This window comes from Brassica napus, chromosome C9, assembly GCF_020379485.1.
Source record: "Brassica napus cultivar Da-Ae chromosome C9, Da-Ae, whole genome shotgun sequence".
Lineage (NCBI taxonomy): Eukaryota > Viridiplantae > Streptophyta > Magnoliopsida > Brassicales > Brassicaceae > Brassica > Brassica napus.
Genome location: NC_063452.1, coordinates 11144639 through 11162226, shown reverse-complemented (window position 1 = coordinate 11162226; position 17588 = coordinate 11144639). Strand labels below are relative to the sequence as shown.

General features: G+C 39.8%; 2 protein-coding genes across 2 annotated transcripts; one reads left to right on the top strand and one right to left on the bottom strand.

The window, feature by feature from the left end:
* Positions 1–4881: 4881 nt before the first annotated feature.
* Positions 4882–8356, bottom strand: LOC106390918 (transcription factor EGL1-like). The gene is made up of 7 exons (XM_013831470.3): positions 7996–8356; positions 7536–7808; positions 6940–7036; positions 6782–6853; positions 5688–6437; positions 5173–5583; positions 4882–5084 (listed from the first exon to the last, which is right to left on the bottom strand). Exons 1-7 carry the CDS (start codon positions 8112–8114, stop codon positions 5013–5015), a joined length of 1794 nt encoding a protein of 597 aa, XP_013686924.1. The 5' UTR covers positions 8115–8356; the 3' UTR covers positions 4882–5012.
* Positions 8357–8708: 352 nt separating this feature from the next.
* On the top strand, positions 8709–14314 carry LOC106393483. Its single transcript, XM_013834180.1, has 2 exons — positions 8709–10133; positions 10193–14314. Exons 1-2 carry the CDS (start codon positions 8709–8711, stop codon positions 14312–14314), a joined length of 5547 nt encoding a protein of 1848 aa, XP_013689634.1.
* Positions 14315–17588: the final 3274 nt, after the last annotated feature.

The window sequence follows — 17588 nt, the reverse complement described above, 5'->3', positions numbered from 1 at the left end:
TGAAGAAGAGTATTGGCACCAGAAAGGTAGGAACATGTGGTATTCCTCTAGGGATCTTAACACGAAATTTTATCATGCTTTAACCAAGCAACGATGGGTTCGTAACAGAATTGTTGGATTACATGATGCTGATGGGAATTGGATTACAGAGGATAATGGTGTGGAAAAAGTAGCAATCGACTATTTTGAAAATCTATTTAGTACCACTTCCCCATCGGATTTCGATAGTTTTCTGACAGAGGTTACACCGGGTATCACTTCCCAAATGAATCAACGGTTATTGAGACTAGCAACAGAGGAGGAGGTCAAAGAGGCTTTGTTTATGATGCATCCGGAGAAGGCGTCAGGACCGGATGGCATGACTGCTCTTTTTTTCCAACACTCCTGGCATATTATTAAGAATGATTTGGTAGAGATGGTGAATAATTTCTTAGTTTCGGGAGAAATGGATGCAAGATTAAATATTACTAATATCTGTATGATTCCAAAAACAGAGAGACCTACAAGGATGACGGAATTGCGGCCAATCAGTCTTTGTAATGTTGGATATAAAATTATTTCTAAGGTTTTGTGCCAGCGATTGAAAATCTATCTTCCCTCACTCATATCTGAAACTCAATCGGCATTCGTGGCAGGAAGGTTAATTTCTGATAATATTCTTATCGCCCAGGAAATGTTCCACGGATTGCGAACAAATAAAGCATGTCAGGGAAAGTATATGACAATTAAGACGGATATGAGCAAAGCGTATGATAGAGTGGAATGAGACTTTATTAAGGCTCTACTACAGAAAATGGGTTTCGGCCTCCATTGGATTAAATTGATGATGTAATGTATATCATCGGTGCAATATCGGGTACTTATAAATGGTCAACCACGTGCCCTTATTGTTCCACATAGGGGCTTACGTCAAGGGGACCCTTTATCGCCTTATTTATTTATTCTTTGCACTGATGCTTTAATTGCGAATATTAAAAAGACAGAGAGGGGGCAACAACTAACGGGAATGAAGGTAGCTCGAGCTTGTCCATCCATATCTCATTTGCTTTTTGCGGATGATAGTCTCTTCTTTTGTAAAGCTCAAAATGGAGAGTGTCAAACAATTCTTAGGATTTTAAAGGAATATGAGGCAGTTTCAGGGCAGTTAGTAAATTTTAAAAAGTCTTCAATTCAATTTGGACATAAGATTGAGGAATCAATAAGACAGGAATTAAGAGATATTTTGGGCATTCAGAATCTTGGAGGAATGAGATCTTATCTTGGTTTACCAGAAAATCTGGGGGGTTCAAAGATCCAAGTTTTTAGCTTTGTTCAGGATCGATTAAATAATAGAGTCAATGAATGGACTTTCAAGTTCTTCACAAAAGGAGGAAAGGAAGTGATCATTAAATCAGTGATTATGGCATTACCAAATCATACGATGTCGTGCTATCGTTTACCTAAGGCAACCGTTAAAAAACTGACGAGCGCAATATCACAATTCTGGTGGAGTCCAGGGGGGGGGGGGAGTACAAGAGGCATGCACTGGAAATCATGAGACAAAGTATGTATAGATAATGATGAAGGAGGTTTGGGGTTTAAGGACATCACTGATTTCAACACAGCGATGTTTGGTAAACAGTTATGGCGCCTAATAGAGAAGCCAAACACATTATTCTCTCGAGTTTTCAAAGGTCGGTATTACAGGAATGCATCACCTCTGGAACCGATTCGTTCATATTCTCCGTCATATGGATGGCGGAGTATCGTATCTGCTAGATCTCTGGTAAGCAAAGGACTAATCAAAAGGGTGGGATCAAGTTCTTCTATATCCGTATGGAATGATCCATGGCTCCCAACCACTCGCCCGAGACCAGCTAATAAAAATCAACACAATTTATACCCGGACCTTACTGTGGAGTCTCTCATTGACCCTACCTCACGTACTTGGAACTCACAGGCAATTCGGTTTTTGGTGGATCCACAGGATGCAGAACTTATAGAAAGCATACCACTGAGCAGGACTCAGAGGGTAGATAGAGATGGATGGCACTTCACCAAAAATGGGAAGTATACAGTCAAATCAGGATATCAACTAGAACAGATTTATGCAGATAGGGAGAGACCACCGTTACTGATTGGTTCCACAGTGGATGTTCTGAAGGCTTTCTGCTGGAAAATACGGTGTCCACCAAAGTTAAAACATTTTCTATGGCAATTGGTGACATGATGCATAGCAGTGAAGAAAAATTTACAAGCGAGGGGGATTCAAGGGGATATTTGTTGTGCACGATGTGGAGCCCAAGAGGAATCGATAAACCATGTGTTTTTTGAATGTCCTCCAGCACTCCAGGTTTGGGCTCTTTCAAAGATACCGTCAAATCCAGATATTTTTCCAACAAGTTCTTTCTTTACAAACATGGATCATCTTTTCTGGAGAATTTCCCCGCAGCTAGAAGATCATCAGTTTGCATGGATACAATGGTATATTTGGAAAGCTAGGAATAATAAAGTTTTTAGTAATTTGGATATGGATCCCATGGATACGCTTAAATTAGCAGAAACAGAATCAACATTGTGGGCTGAGGCACAAATATTGAATGAACAGAGGACAACACCACAAATAGTGGATATGATTTTGCCGTCAATTCCAGGAAGATGGTGTTTCACAGATGGCTCATGGAAAGAGGGTGATATTTTTCCAGGACAAGGTTGGCTCAGCACTTTAAAAGGATTTGATGGATTGTTGGGGGCGATGAATGTTACGGCTAGTCTCTCTCCTCTTTATGCGGAGATGGAAGCGCTCCTCTGGGCAATGGAATGTATGAGGAATCTACGTCAGATCCAGGTTACGTTTGCAACGGATTGTTCTCAATTGGTGAAGATGGTTTCAGAACCAGAAGAATGACCAGCTTTTGCAAATTATTTGGACGATGTCAAAATCCTGAAAGAGAGCTTCTCCCGATCAGAGATCATCTATGTACCAAGGACGTAAAACTCAACAGCAGATAGAATAGCACGCAGTGCTAGGAGGCAACCGTCTTTTGTCGTTCACATGGATGCAGATCACCCGATTTGGTTTACAGAGTCAGTATGAATCTGTAAAGTTGATGACAAAAAAAAAAGAGTAGAACCTACCAAAATCCGATTCAGGATCCGAATGTCCATACCTAATTATAGTAGTTCACTATGCTGACAATTGGCTCGAGTCAGTCAGCTTTGGTCTCAAAATCAAGTTTCTGTTTATGTTATCGAAAGTGTAACTTGAATGACTGATTACTGTAATTACAACGGCTCTGAAATGTAGGTTGGATTTTGTATGTTATAAGTTATAAGTGGATTATACATGATGTAGTCAGATTTGTTCATGATACATGTAGGTTTGCACACTGTAAAGTTATATATGTTGTAGTAGAATTTATACATATAGTAGTTAGCTAGGATGTTCCAGATACTCGGGTCCATAGTCTCCCTAGCTTTAGAATCAGCCTTGAATTATAGTTATTATGGTGTCCCACAAATAGCTGGATCGTTATACATTATAGACACATGCTATAGTCTTAAGTTATGCATGCTATAGCTGGATCGTTATGCATGTTAAAGTCGAATATAAACATATTAATTACAGATGCATACAAACTAGTTGGACTAGTTTTTGGTATATAGCCATCTTTAAACACACTAGTTGGATCTATACATATTGTTGGTTAGCCAAAAAAAAGGTTCCATGCATAGGTCCACAATCTTCTCGAACAAATTCATATAGTCTTTTGACTCTTTTCCATGTTGCCTTTACTAAACAACCTGTAACGCCCCGACCGCCCACGGCTAATGGGCCGCTCTCGCCCGCTCTCTCGGCCTGTGGGCCCCATCCCGTTCCAGTGATCGGTCCGTTAATTTTTCCAAGGCTCGAAATCATTGTTTACTGACCCTGCAATCACCTCCCGACCTTTTCTCGTGCTTTGGCATCACTCGCACGCTATCGCGAATCACTTCCCGATAGGTCACTCATCCTTCTACTACTCCAGCTCAAGCACGCTTAACTCTGGAGTTCTTTCAGGATATGCTCCAGAAAAGGTAAGTCAACTTTGGTGACATAGGTAGCCAAATCAATTCTTTTAAACCTTTTCACATATCACAACTCGGGATTTTACCCAACGATCTACACAACACCTCAAATTCACCAATTGATGGATCATGTTAAAGGCCACCTACCATGCCAACCAATCTCATCAAAGAATTGCCACTCTACTATTCTTGTTCTAAATCAAGAAATGTCTCAACCCAATTTTCTAACACCTCGTTCTGTATTCTTTGCAATAAAGTTAACATCTTCTTACTAAAAAGATAGAGACTTTATTTTGATGCTACCATACGAAATCCAAATACAGTCCGACTCCTTGTGCTTAGATATCTTCCTTCTTTTTATGATAAAGTAATTGTTAAAATGGGTTACGCATGTTCAAATTTCTCAGTGGTGTTAGCTGCAATTATTTGAAATGACATTACTTCCTTTTACTAAGGCATTGTATGTGAACAAAACACTTTTCTAGCAGCTTTTGACCAACCATCTTTATATTTTCAAACTATATTTTTAAAACATTAATTTCCTAAATATACCAAAAGAATATTGAAATCGAACTATCTTCTATCTATTTAGATTTTAGTATATGATTTTGTTTGGTAGAATCTTAAACTAGTCACAAAATATGCATTTGGTACTATTTTACTATTTTTTTTCTTTTGCAAACATTACTTATCATCAAGAATGGTTACTGCACGAGCTAGGCCGAGTGTTTCATTTCACTTCAGCTAATCTCATTATATGTCAACTAAGGAACTCATATTAGTCTACGACTACGTTATGAACCAAAAGGAATTCTATTTTACAAGATTTCCAAAGGATCGTCCAAAATTTTCAAAATCTCAAAAAAAAAAAACAAAAAAAGATCTGTTTTGAATATCTGAGTACAAAAGATCAGAAAATTAAACCGGAACAAAAGCTAATTCTATCAATCTAAACCGTGAGACCTTTAACATATCCATGCAACTCGTTGAAGTGCATCTTGAATCATTCCTGTTGTGGCTATTTTTGTCCCTTTATGCTGCAACCAACATTAAAATATATATCAGTTTCGGTTTACTCACATTCCGGTTGGGTAACATAAATTTAGCTTGTGTAAATGGATGTACCTTGCAATTGACAGTTAAACACAATAACCCATCCCCGGTTGAGGACTGTACCGAGTGAGAATCCAAATTGAGGTCACTAATAACATCCATTATCTCAAGCAATATCCCTTCTCTCCAAGCACACCTAAGCTCAATAACCACCTCATTGCCAAACGAACCGATCCTCAAATTATCGGTTAGACCAGCATAACCGGTATCAGCCGGTTCATCTTCTCCCATATCACTCTCCTTCCTCTTGTTGTTCAAACAATTAGCCGAGGCGCTTTCATCTTCACCATCCGGTTTCTTCCTCTTCATAGCCATTCGCATTTCTGTATCGATAGATTCTCTGCAAGATTCCAATTCTTGAACCCGTCTTTGCAGTTCTTGAAGATACTCAATCGTATCATCAAGAATCGACACCTTATCGATCTGAAGAAACCACATGAGATAAGATTACTTCCCTTGAAAACATAATAGTTTTAACATGCACATACAAAAACACTATTTGAAGCAAAATTGATGGATTAGGTTACCTTACTAATCGAAGGAATCATTGATCTCAACGTCATGAACCGATCATTCAATTTCTCACGGCGTTTCCTCTCGGACAAGGCGTGGTTCGCGGTTTCATCTCCAACCTTATTACCGCTATCTTCGAGTGTGTCCTTTTGGTGCATCCGAGGAACCTCAAAAACAATTTTCTTTAATATGTTTTGTGACTTCTCTCCTAACGATTTTGCAGACGATGATGATGACCTCCTCCACCGCGTGAAACTTGACCGCTTATCCAAGTTATGAAACTGCGGTCCAAGAACTAGCTGATGTGTTGTTTTGAAAATCGTCGAGATCACGCCTTGGTAATGAACATCATCGTCCATGTTTACACGGTTACTCTGTTCTTGAATCTGACCTAACCTTTGACTCTTACTCTTTCTTGGGCCGCAAGAAACTCTCCCAGTCGCTCCAACAAACGTCTGAGAAACGCAGTCGCTGGAATTAAGCGGTTGGTGAAGGCAGTTACTGAGTTCTTCACCCACAAATTGCCAGCTCTGTACGTGAGATGCACCACCACCGTTGATGAACGAATCATGATCATCTGGTTCTTGCTCATACACGCTTGTAGAAGTTGTCGGAAAAGCTTCAGTTCCGAACACTGGAATGTATTTATCGTTGCTTAAAGGATCGAAAATTTCTTGATAATCGGATCTCGTTGATAAAGTTCCATGAGGAGCTTCCAGGAACAATGTCTTCACGCATTGTATCACGTTTAAGTTCTCTGCAACCTAAAATAATTTTTTTTTAAAAGACAATAAATTAGCCCTTTTAACTTTCATTATTCACTATTAAACGCTGGAAATGTACAGCTTTATGACAATATTGATTAGAAATGTCGGAGAAATTAAACCTTTTGTCAGATGGGACTTTTTTCTGTCCTATTTTTATTTACCTAATCAATGTAAATTATAAATATGTTGTTTAATATACATGCTAGAAATACCTTTACCTTTTGTGCTAATTTTTGATAGATAAAAAATTAATAGGATTATGTATCCTGTTGATTGGTGTGGTCTCCTAATGCGTCGAAACGGCTGAGTTTTATAGGATAAATATAAAAATATTGGCTTACATGTTCGGTCGTGCCGATCTCAAGAACTCCTCCAAGAAATGGGAAGCAAACCACTGTCAAAAGCGAAGCACTCTTAAAAGAGCGAAAGCAGCGCCACATGGAAAAGCGTTTTAGTTATAGCGTTTCCAGTTGAAAACAGAAACTACTCAAGAACTTACTTTTGCGAGAAGAGAGCGAGTGAAGACTTTGCTGTCGGCGGTATGAGCGTTACATAGCCATATTGGTTGCCCGTTCGCCAACGCTCCTCCGGGAATTCTATAATAATAAAAAGACATTTTTTAAAAATCATTTTATGTTTTATTCTTAATCGGCCGGACGAAAAAAATGCTTATATACATCATCATTTATAACTCATGCTAAGGTTGATACTTTGTAAAAAACACAAACGTAAAAACATTGCGTTTGTAACAATCAAACTCGTCCATGTCGGAATAAGTGGAAGATGAGAACTGAAGGAGACATGATAATAAAGGATGTTTGTCTTTTTGTTAGACAAAATCAAAGTACTCTTAATTATAATTAAGTTTGATTAATCATAATTCATATCTATACGAAATTACATTGATCTTTGAAATTTTGCAATAGCATACATTTTCTGTCAGTTTTGTAAGTAGAAATATAGTACATAATTTTAAAAATATATATATAGTACATAATTTTTTTTTATCAAAAAGTACGATACATGTTTTGAAGTTGTTTTTTTTTTTTAAATGGTTTAATTAGTAATGGATTATAAGATTAAAGACGGAATTACCCTTCACCAATGTTGAAGACGAAAGACATGCATACTAAGTAAAACCACTCAGTGTCGGTGAGATCTTCCGGAGAGAGAGAGGCGGCGGAAGCCCGTCTAGTGACCTGAGAACCACAGGAGGTTGAAGATTCCGCGAGGGAGAGAGATTCGTAAAGCTCTCTAAGCTGCTCACTTCTCTCAAGACCCAACTGGTCAGCTTTAACTTGCGATGCTTGAACCGTCTTCCTCGTCTTAATGTCTCCATTGTAGTATCCATCTCCCCATTCCAACAGTCTTTTTTTTAACCCACAACATACAGATAAAATTTGAAAATGAGAAAGATTGAATGTTGAAATGAGCCCATAATTAGTTTTTTTTTTTCTCAGTTCTTGATTAGAAACAACAATATCTCAAGTATTGTGGAGAAAGCCAAGAAAACTTTAAACTTAGAGAAAAAAAGGGTAAAGATTAGGAGATGTACCCTGGTTGAGAAGAAGAGACAGACCAAAAGATTCCGTAACTCCATTGAATGTTTCGAACTGAAATAGCGAGGTGCTTCTTTAGATTTTCCGGCACCATTCTGTTTTCTACAGCAGCCATTATTTGTAGACAAGGAAAAAAGCAGAATGGAATTATAGGGTTTGACTTATGAGTTGGTGATTTTTACATGACACTGGTTCAGTTCGGGAAGGAAGAAAACAACAAAGCCCCATAACATTTATCTTGAACCCTTCTAGATACGGGAAGAATAATAAAAAAACTTAAAATAATATTTTTTATATTTGAAAGTTACTATTGTTATGGTTGAATTGAGATTTGAGTCGAGAGAGAAAGGACGGTCTCGGAATCTCTTTATGGACACTTAAATGCACTGTTATATTATCATAGAATACATAAATTTACGAGGATTTTTTTAATAGTTTTGGAAAAAAATAAATGGTAAAGAAAAAATAGCAGGATTCTCTCAACTTGGAGTAAAGTAGTGGTACGTGGGTCCCTGAAAAAGAAAGAAAAACACGTTTTCCTGAAGCAGTTCAACCACTTTGTGGTTCTTTCTACGTTCTTTTTAGTAAAAGTGAAGATAAGATCGAGTGTTCTTTGATCGTGGAAAAAGCTAGATCGGATTTGGGGCAATCAATCGGGTGAACGTCTTTGGTTTTAGTCTGATTGGAGCTTCGAAGATTATCTTTACCGATGTCGGCGGCAATGGACAGAGCCTTGATGGCTCTTTCACTGGAGGAAGAAGATGAACCGTTCGAAATGCCGGATCTACCGGGGTTCTGTTCGAATGAGAAGAATAAGCTGAGTCTGGTGGGTAGAATCCTAAACCCAGAATGCCAGAAAATGTCAACTTTAATTTGGAGGATGCCTGGAAAATGGCAGAAGGAGGGTAGATGTCGAGGAGTGGCTCTGTCCAAGGAGCGTTTTCAATTCTTCTTCGACCATGAGTACGATTTACTTGATGTATTGGCGAAAGGAGTACATACCTTCAATGAATGGGCTTTGGCGATTGAGAGGTGGGTTGAAGAACCACCAGACGATTATCTGCAGTTTATTCTGCTGTGGGTGCGGATTAGCAACATTCCTATGAATTACTACACAAAGGAAGCTATCATGGCGCTGGGAGAGCTGCTGGGAGAAGTTAAGGAATTTATCTTTGACCCCACAAAACCGCAAACTCAACCCTATGAAAGAGTCCAAGTGAAGTTCAATGTGGCGAACCCTTTGAAGATGTCAAGGGTTGTCAACATTAAAGGAGCAAAGCCGGTGAAGATCCATTTTGACTATGAAAGGATCCAAAAGCGATGCTTTACTTGTCATAGGCTGAACCATGAGCAAAAGGTGTGTCCTCTGGTAGTGAAAAGAAGAAAAGATGAAACTCTTGTAAGAAGCCAAAGGATCTCAAAGGAGATGGAAGTAAAACAAGTTGTTTTAAAAGAAAATGATCCTCTTTTTGGAGTTCTTACTGAAGATCAGGTGGGGATAAGTTCAATTACTGGAAAGCCGAAAATAATAAAAGAGGTGCTGGATGAAATGAGACAGTATATGATGTTGGCCACCGAAGAGGACAGATACGTGAGGCAAGAAAGAGTGAGAGGCTCGGTAGCTGCGGTGGAACAAGATCCTATGCTGAAGCGTACAATGTTGAGACTTGAGACACCTCCCATTATTTCTCAAGACTTTGACAGAGGGAAAGGGATAGTTTTCAGCTATGAGGAATTAAAGAAGCCTTTGGAAGGCAGAAACCAACAGGAGAAATTTATGGCTTCTGCAATCAGAGCTGATACAGCAGGACGATGGAACGCTGAAAAGATCACAATGGGTGGAAGTGATGACACTAAGTTTGATGCCATTTATATGGGTTCTCCTCCTAGTTCGACGGTGTTTAGTACTGGTTTTTCGGAACCGTGTGCTTCATCCGGGACTAAGAAGAAAACATATCAGCGTAGACGTCCTCCCAAGTCAAGAAGAAATCCTAGGCTGCTTTTGAACGCGGAAAAGGAAGAGGGAGTCCTATGGGATAAAGCAGCTGATAAGAGAGTGGAAGGGAGTAAGAAGAGAAAGGTAGAAACTGAAGTTGGGGATCTTCTAGTTTCGGAGAAGTCTAAAACCCTAAAGGTGATCCCGAGGAAGGGATCGCCCAATATTTAATGAGCATATTGAGCTGGAATTGCCAGGGCTTGGGACGTACTCAAGACCTGACAATTCAGAGACTCCGGGAAATACGTCGAACTCATTTCCCGGAGATCATGTTCTTAATGGAGACTAAGAATTGTAGAAACATTTTGGTGGATTTGCAGCAGTGGCTCGGGTATGATAGGGTATTCACAATTGATCCGAGAGGCTTGAGTGGGGGCTTGGCATTATTTTGGAAAAGCGACATCAAGCTGGATATTAAATATGCAAATAAGAATCTGATCGATATGCAGGTTCAATATGGAGAGGTTAGTTTTTTCCTCTCATGTTTATATGGTGAACCGTCTTCAGAGGGGAAGGAGATTGTTTGGGAAAGAATCAGCAGGATAGGGGTCACCAGAAGAGATAAGTGGTGCTTAATTGGAGACTTCAATGACATCCTCAACAATGATGAAAAAACGGGAGGCCCCATGAGATCTGAAGCTTCATTCAAACCTTTTGGGGATATGCTTGCGGCTTGTGGAATGGAAGAACTAGAGTCATCTGGCATCAGATTTACATGGGCGGGGCAAAGATGGCATAAGTGGATCCAATGTTGTCTAGACAGGGCTTTTGGGAATAAAGCTTGGCTGAGATTTTTTCCTGGGTCGAATCAGAGGTTCCTGGACAAACGAGGCTCTGATCACAGACCTGTGCTACTGAAACTTCAAGCTTATCAAGAAAGAAGAGTGGGTCAGTTCAGATTTGACAAAAAATTCTTGTTTCAACCGGGAGTGAAACATAAGATCATAGAGGCGTGGAGAGGTGCAGCGGAAGGGTCCGAAAATAGAAATGTGGCGAAAAGACTTCGAGACTGTCGTGGTGCTTTGAGTGAATGGAAGAAACAGAGGGTCTTCAATGCCAAAGATAAAATTCATATTTTGGAGAGGAGGCTAGAATGGTTTCAATCAAGAAACTACCCGTGTTGGCATGCGATCAGGGTGATAAAGAAAGAGCTATGTAGAGCGTATAAAGAAGAGGAACTCTACTGGCAGCAGAGAAGCATGGAAAAATGGCTTAAATATGGTGACCGAAACTCCAACTTCTTTCATGAATCGGTTAAGGCAAACAGAGCGAAGAAAAGACTGGTTAGAATCAAGAATGGGAATGGAGTAGAGCAATGGTCAGAAGCAGCAAAAGCTCAAGTGGCGGTCGACTACTTTAATGAGCTTTTCAGATCTTCTAATCCCCCAAGCTACCAGCCTTTGCTACAGGATATGAGACCAAGAGTTTCAGATGAAATGAACCGGCAAATGACCGTCGAAGTTTCTGATGAGGAAATCAAATGTGCTGTCTTCAGTATAAAAGGCGCAAGTGCTCCAGGGCCGGATGGAATGTCGGGTTTCTTCTTCCAACAATATTGGGATGAGATAGGGCCAAGAGTATCAGCTGAAGTAAAGAAGTTCTTTGTAACAGGGAGAATGCCGGCGGATTGGAACTTCACATATATCTGTCTCATACCTAAAGTCCAGGAGCCCGAGACTATGGCTGATATGCGACCGATAAGTTTATGCTCCGTCCTGTATAAAATCATCGCAAAGGTATTGGTATATCGCCTACAGCCCATCCTCCCTGAGCTGATATCCGTCAATCAATCTGCCTTCGTGGCGGAGAGGCTGATTACAGATAACATTGCAATTGCCCATGAAGCGGTTCATGCTATACGGACTAATCCGAGCATCATGACTGAGACAATGGTGGTGAAAACGGACATGTCAAAGGCATACGACAAGGTGGAATGGAGCTATCTTAGGAGCTTGATGGAGGCTATTGGTTTCGACGCCAGATGGGTTAAGCTGATTATGGCATGCGTCACTTCTGTTTCCTTTGCAGTACTGGTGAATGATCAACCTTTTGGGATGGTCAAACCGCAATGTGGTCTACGACAAGGTGATCCCCTCTCGCCGTTTCTATTTGTGTTGTGTACGGAAGGGCTTACACACCTATTGAATAGAGCAGAAAGATTAAGCTTGCTAAACGGCTTGAAGTTTGTTGAGGAGGGGCCCTCAGTTCACCATTTGCTATTTGCCGACGACAGTTTGTTTATGTGCAAAGCGTCTGAAAATCAAGCTAGGACTCTGAACCAAGTGCTCGAGGTGTATGGCTGTGCAACAGGACAGACGATCAACTTGCAGAAATCAGCCGTATCCTTTGGATCTAAGGTTGATCCCGCTGTTAAACTTGCGATTCAGAGGGTGCTGGGTATCTCGAATGAAGGAGGTTCAGGCAAATATTTGGGGCTGCCGGAATGCTTTAGCGGCTCTAAGGTAGACCTGCTAGGCTATTTAAAAGGAAAGGTGAATGGTAGACTGAATGCTTGGTACCTAAGGAACCTATCACAGGCCGGCAAAGAAATATTATTAAAGACGTCAGCATCGGCCCTGCCTGTTTTTGCGATGTCAGTCTTTAAACTCCCGAAAACAATCTGTGCCAATATGTCCAGTGCCATGGCAAACTTCTGGTGGGGATCTGATGCGCATATTAGGAAAATCCATTGGATAGCTTGGGAGAAGCTTTGCTTGCCAAAGGAGAGTGGTGGAATGGGATTTAGAGACTTGGAAGCCTTTAATCAGGCGTTGCTGGCTAAACAGGCCTGGAAAGTTCTTACTTTCCCCCACTGCTTGTTGGCCCGATTCCTCAAGAGCAGATACTTTCCAAGTTCTAACTTTTTGGACGCCAAACTGGGTGACAAGCCATCCTTTGCTTGGAGAAGTTTGTTATCTGGGAGGGAACTGATACTTAAAGGTCTGCAGAAACGAGTTGGCGATGGAAACTCTATACACGTTTGGACGGACAAATGGGTAGAAGATGAAGCGGATGGGTACGGCATGAGAGCTCCCTGGATAAAAAACTGTACATTCAATGTGAATTTGAGGGTAAGGGAGCTGATAGATTTCCAAAATAGAAGATGGAATATTCAGGCATTGGAAGAGGTTTTTGTGCCTTCAGACATCCAAATTCTTTTGAATAACCAACCGGTGACGTCTAAAGAAGATTTCTGGGTGTGGAAGTTTAACAAATCAGGTGCTTACTCGGTTAAATCGGGTTATTGGCTAGCGGCCCAGGAAAAGAGCAAAGAGATACGTCAAGTTGCCGAAGCTCAACCATCCCTCAATAGCCTGAAATCTCAAATCTGGAAAGTGCAGACGCCCCCTAAGATAAGAACTTTTGTTTGGAAAGCTGTGTCTCAAGCCCTGCCGGTAGCTGATCTATTAAGGGAAAGGGGAATGAAGTGCGATGATCGATGTCAGCTGTGTGGCTTTGAAGGGGAATCGGTGAACCATATACTCTTTTCCTGCCACCTACCTAGGAAGTGTTGGGCGGTATCCAATATCCCCTCTCCTCGGGGTGGTTTCAGCGACCATTCGATCTATGAAAACATCGCATACCTCCTGAAGGTGAGTAAGGATGTAAGGTTCGATATTGAAATCAACAGAAGCTGGCCGTGGGTCCTGTGGTACTTATGGAAGAACAGAAACGCCTTTATCTTTGAAGGAAAATTGTTTGAAGCAGATGAAATCAGAAAGAAAGCCAAAGAGGAAGCTGATGTATGGTTTGTAGCTCAACAAGTTCAGAGTGGAATGGACCAAGTGGAGGCGGGTGTGATAGAGAAGGGAGTACTAGGTAATGCTCCGAAAATTGCCAAAGGATGGGTCCTTTGTGAGTTTGACATGGACTGGTCGAAAGGTCTTGGGTTCATGGGGGCGGCGTGGATAGTGAAAGATGAGAAGAGAAGAGTTCTACTACATAGTAGGAGGGCTTTCTCAGATGTGAAGTCGATCAATGAGGCTAAGCTACAGATCTGGTTGTGGGTTTTAGAAAGTATGAAGAGTTTGAAGAAGAATAAGGTGATCTTTCTTTCAACCTTTGGGGATATAGTTGAGGCAATAGAGAAACCCGCCTTGTGGCCTAACTTACAGTTTGAAGCTACAGAGATTAAGAGAGAGCTACGGTCTCTCGAGGCATGGGAGTTAAGGTTTGGACTTTTGGCTTCAGTTAGATGTGCCTCTTTCATCGCTCAGAGTGTCAGGCAGCTTGGTCTGATGCAGTCTTATGTAGCGGTTGGCCATCCACGTTGGTTGGATCATATGTACGTGAATGAAAGTGGAGCATATGATAGTTAACAGAGTCATGGCAATTTCCTTTTGGTCCACCCTTGTGTGGGTGTTGATGATGATTGTGTAGTTATGTATCATAACGGTTTTTGTTGGGGAGGTTTGTGGAATCGTAATCGGATATGCTCTTGATGGTTGTAAAAGCCTTTTGTTATATATAAAGTTTTCAATTTGGGAAAAAAAAAAAAAAAGAAAAAATAGCAGGAGTGTTGTTTTTCCAGTGGCTTTAAACTTTGGGAATTAGCTTAACTCCCAACTTTATATCATCATCGGTTGTGTAACTTGGTTCATGTTCAATATAATCTTCTAGACGATAAAGAAACAAAAAAGTGGGTACTTACCCTTCGGTTGAATATTGTGCTCCTAGCATCACTCTCTTTTTGTATTTTATTTGTCAAAAGAAAATTAAGTTGTTCTTTCTCTTTGTACTATAATTTTGAGTGGAAGTTATAAATTCTAAATTAAGTAGAAGGAAACTTGCACTATCTATATTAATCAACACACGTGCTGTGAAAACCCGTCCGGCGGACTTCAGATTTCACAGCGCTGCAGCGCACCGACCCTAACCCCTCCCTTTGGAAGGAACTGCCTCCACATCCACCGGTAGATTATTGATGCGCTTGGCGTTACTCGAACCCAAGACCTCACCCTTTCACAACTCTCCACAAGACAAGTTGTCTCCAATTGAATTGTAACGCCCCGACCGCCCACGGCTAATGGGCCGCCCTCGCCCGCTCTCTCGGCCTGTGGGCCCCATCCCATTCCAGCGATCGGTCCGTTAATTTTCCAAGGCTCGAAATCATTGTTTACTGACGCTGCAATCACCCCGACCTTTTCCTGTGCTTTGGTCTCACTCGCACGCTATCGCGAATCACTTCCCGATAGGTCACCCATCCTTCCACTACTCCAGCTCAAGCACGCTTAACTCTGGAGTTCTTTCAAGATGTGCTCCGGAAAAGGTAAGTCAACTTTGGTGACATAGGTAGCCAAATCAATTCTCTTAAGCCTTTTCACATATCACAACTCGGGATGTTACAATTCACCCCCTCTTAAAGAACGCAACGTCCTCGTTGCGGCCCACGACAGGTCTCAAGACGCCTCTCAGGTCAGAACTGAGATGGCTAACCAGCTCTGATACCACTTGTAACGCCCCGACCGTCCACGTCTAATGGGCCGCCCTCGTCAGCTCTCTCGGCCTGTGGGCCCCATCCCGTTCCAGCGATCGGTCCGTTAATTTTTCCAAGGCTTGAAATCATTGTTTACTGATCCTGCAATCACCCCCCGACCTTTTCTTGTGCTTTGGTCTCACTCGCACGCTATCGTGAATCACTTCCCTATAGGTCACCCATCCTTCCACTATTCCAGCTCAAGCACGCTTAACTCTGGAGTTCTTTAGGATGTGCTCCGAAAAAAAAAAGTCAACTTTAGTGACATAGTTAGTCAAATCAATTCTTTTAGCATTTTCACATATCACAATTCGGGATGTTACACGTGCTTACCCATTATTGGTTTATGGATGAAACTTAACATTAAATCAAAACAGGTGTGATCGTCTTTTGGTTTTAACATGGTATAAGCGAGTTAGATTTGATCTTAATTTATTAGTGATCGATTGTGGTTTTATTGACCACGATCTGTAAGTGGTTCAAATACGATATATTATGTGTTATAGAATACAGTATAATTTAGTTCAAAGTAGTACAAAAACCGTAATTTTAAAGAACGTATTAAAAACCCATATCAAAATATAATCAGATTTAAAATAATATATAAAGGACATTGACCAATCTAATTAGTATCATAATTCATAAATAAAACATTCATATAAAATCCAACCAAGCCCTATTTTTGCCAACAACGGTTGATTGTTATGAGTCCAATATATACAAGGGAAAATTATTTTATTTTTTTAGCAAAAAAATGGTAACTATATTCTTTTAGACTAAAATCTATTTTGTGTCAGTTTTGTCTATAATACCCTTTAATATTTTTAAAAATAAATTTAATAAATAGTTGTACAAACAAAAAAAATTGGAAAAATAGTAACTATTGATAAAATACCTATATAAACTTAGTGGTATTTTTTTCGGTTCTAAAAATTTTTAAATCATAATTTTCAGATTCTGTTCTAAATAAAGTAGAAATGACATTCTACGAAGTAGAAAACGAAATCCACTTTTTTCATTGAATCTACAATGCTTAGAATATGTGATCTACGTAAATAAGAATATTCTAAAAATATTTAGAATACACATTCTGCGCTTAACCTACCGATCAAAAATCTGCAAAAATCAAAATCTACACATTAATATAAATCTAAAACACGTAGAAACCGGCTTCTACAGATTTACTGTAAATCTAAAACATGTAGAAATCAAAATCTACACATTACTATAATTCTAAAAAACCTGTAGAAACCGATTTCTATAGATTACATGTATTCTACGGATAAGAAATCAGTTTCGAAAAATATGGAAAACAAATATTTGGGAATATTCACTTTCATATTTTGAAAAAATCGATTTAAAAAAAAACGTGTTAACCTTCTTCTCACGCCGTCTTCTATATTTCATTGATTGTTCACAAAATTTTCACATTATTTCTACCATGATTCATATCTATGCTTTGGTGTTTGGGAATTGGTTGTAGCTTCAGGTTGGAATACTTACCTGGGCATGGGATCGATCGATCTATAATTCGAGATCAGCCGATCTGTATGAAATCGACCTTTGCCGATCGAGTGAAATGGATCAGGTCGATCAGTATATGCTCAGCATTCTTTTTGTTCTGCATAATGATGAGATCGATCGATCCGTTCGACTTTGTAATTTCGGATCGATTGGTCCCGCTTGATCGAACCCATTATTTATTATATTTAAAAATTACAATTTTAAGAGCATTATTGTCATTTTAAAAATAATTAGCCTAATGAGACATAAAATATATAGAATTAGTCTAAAGAGACATAATTATCATTTCTTTGCTCTAAAAAACAATTTTCCCTCTATACAAAGCCTTTTATAAAAAAAGTCCAATATATACACAAGAAAATATAAATGCTGGTAGTTTTTTTCTTAAAATATAACTGATTTTAATGGCTACACACGACGAAGAACACGAAATTTAAGGTTATGCCTCGAGGATCTCCCGGGAAACAGACAAACAAGCTTGCATTTCATAATTTATTTATGTTCTTGTAATAGTTTCTGCATTGATTTCGAATGTTAACAGGTCGAATTTACATGCTCAAATTAAAAAAAAAAAGTAGAATTTTTAGTTATTT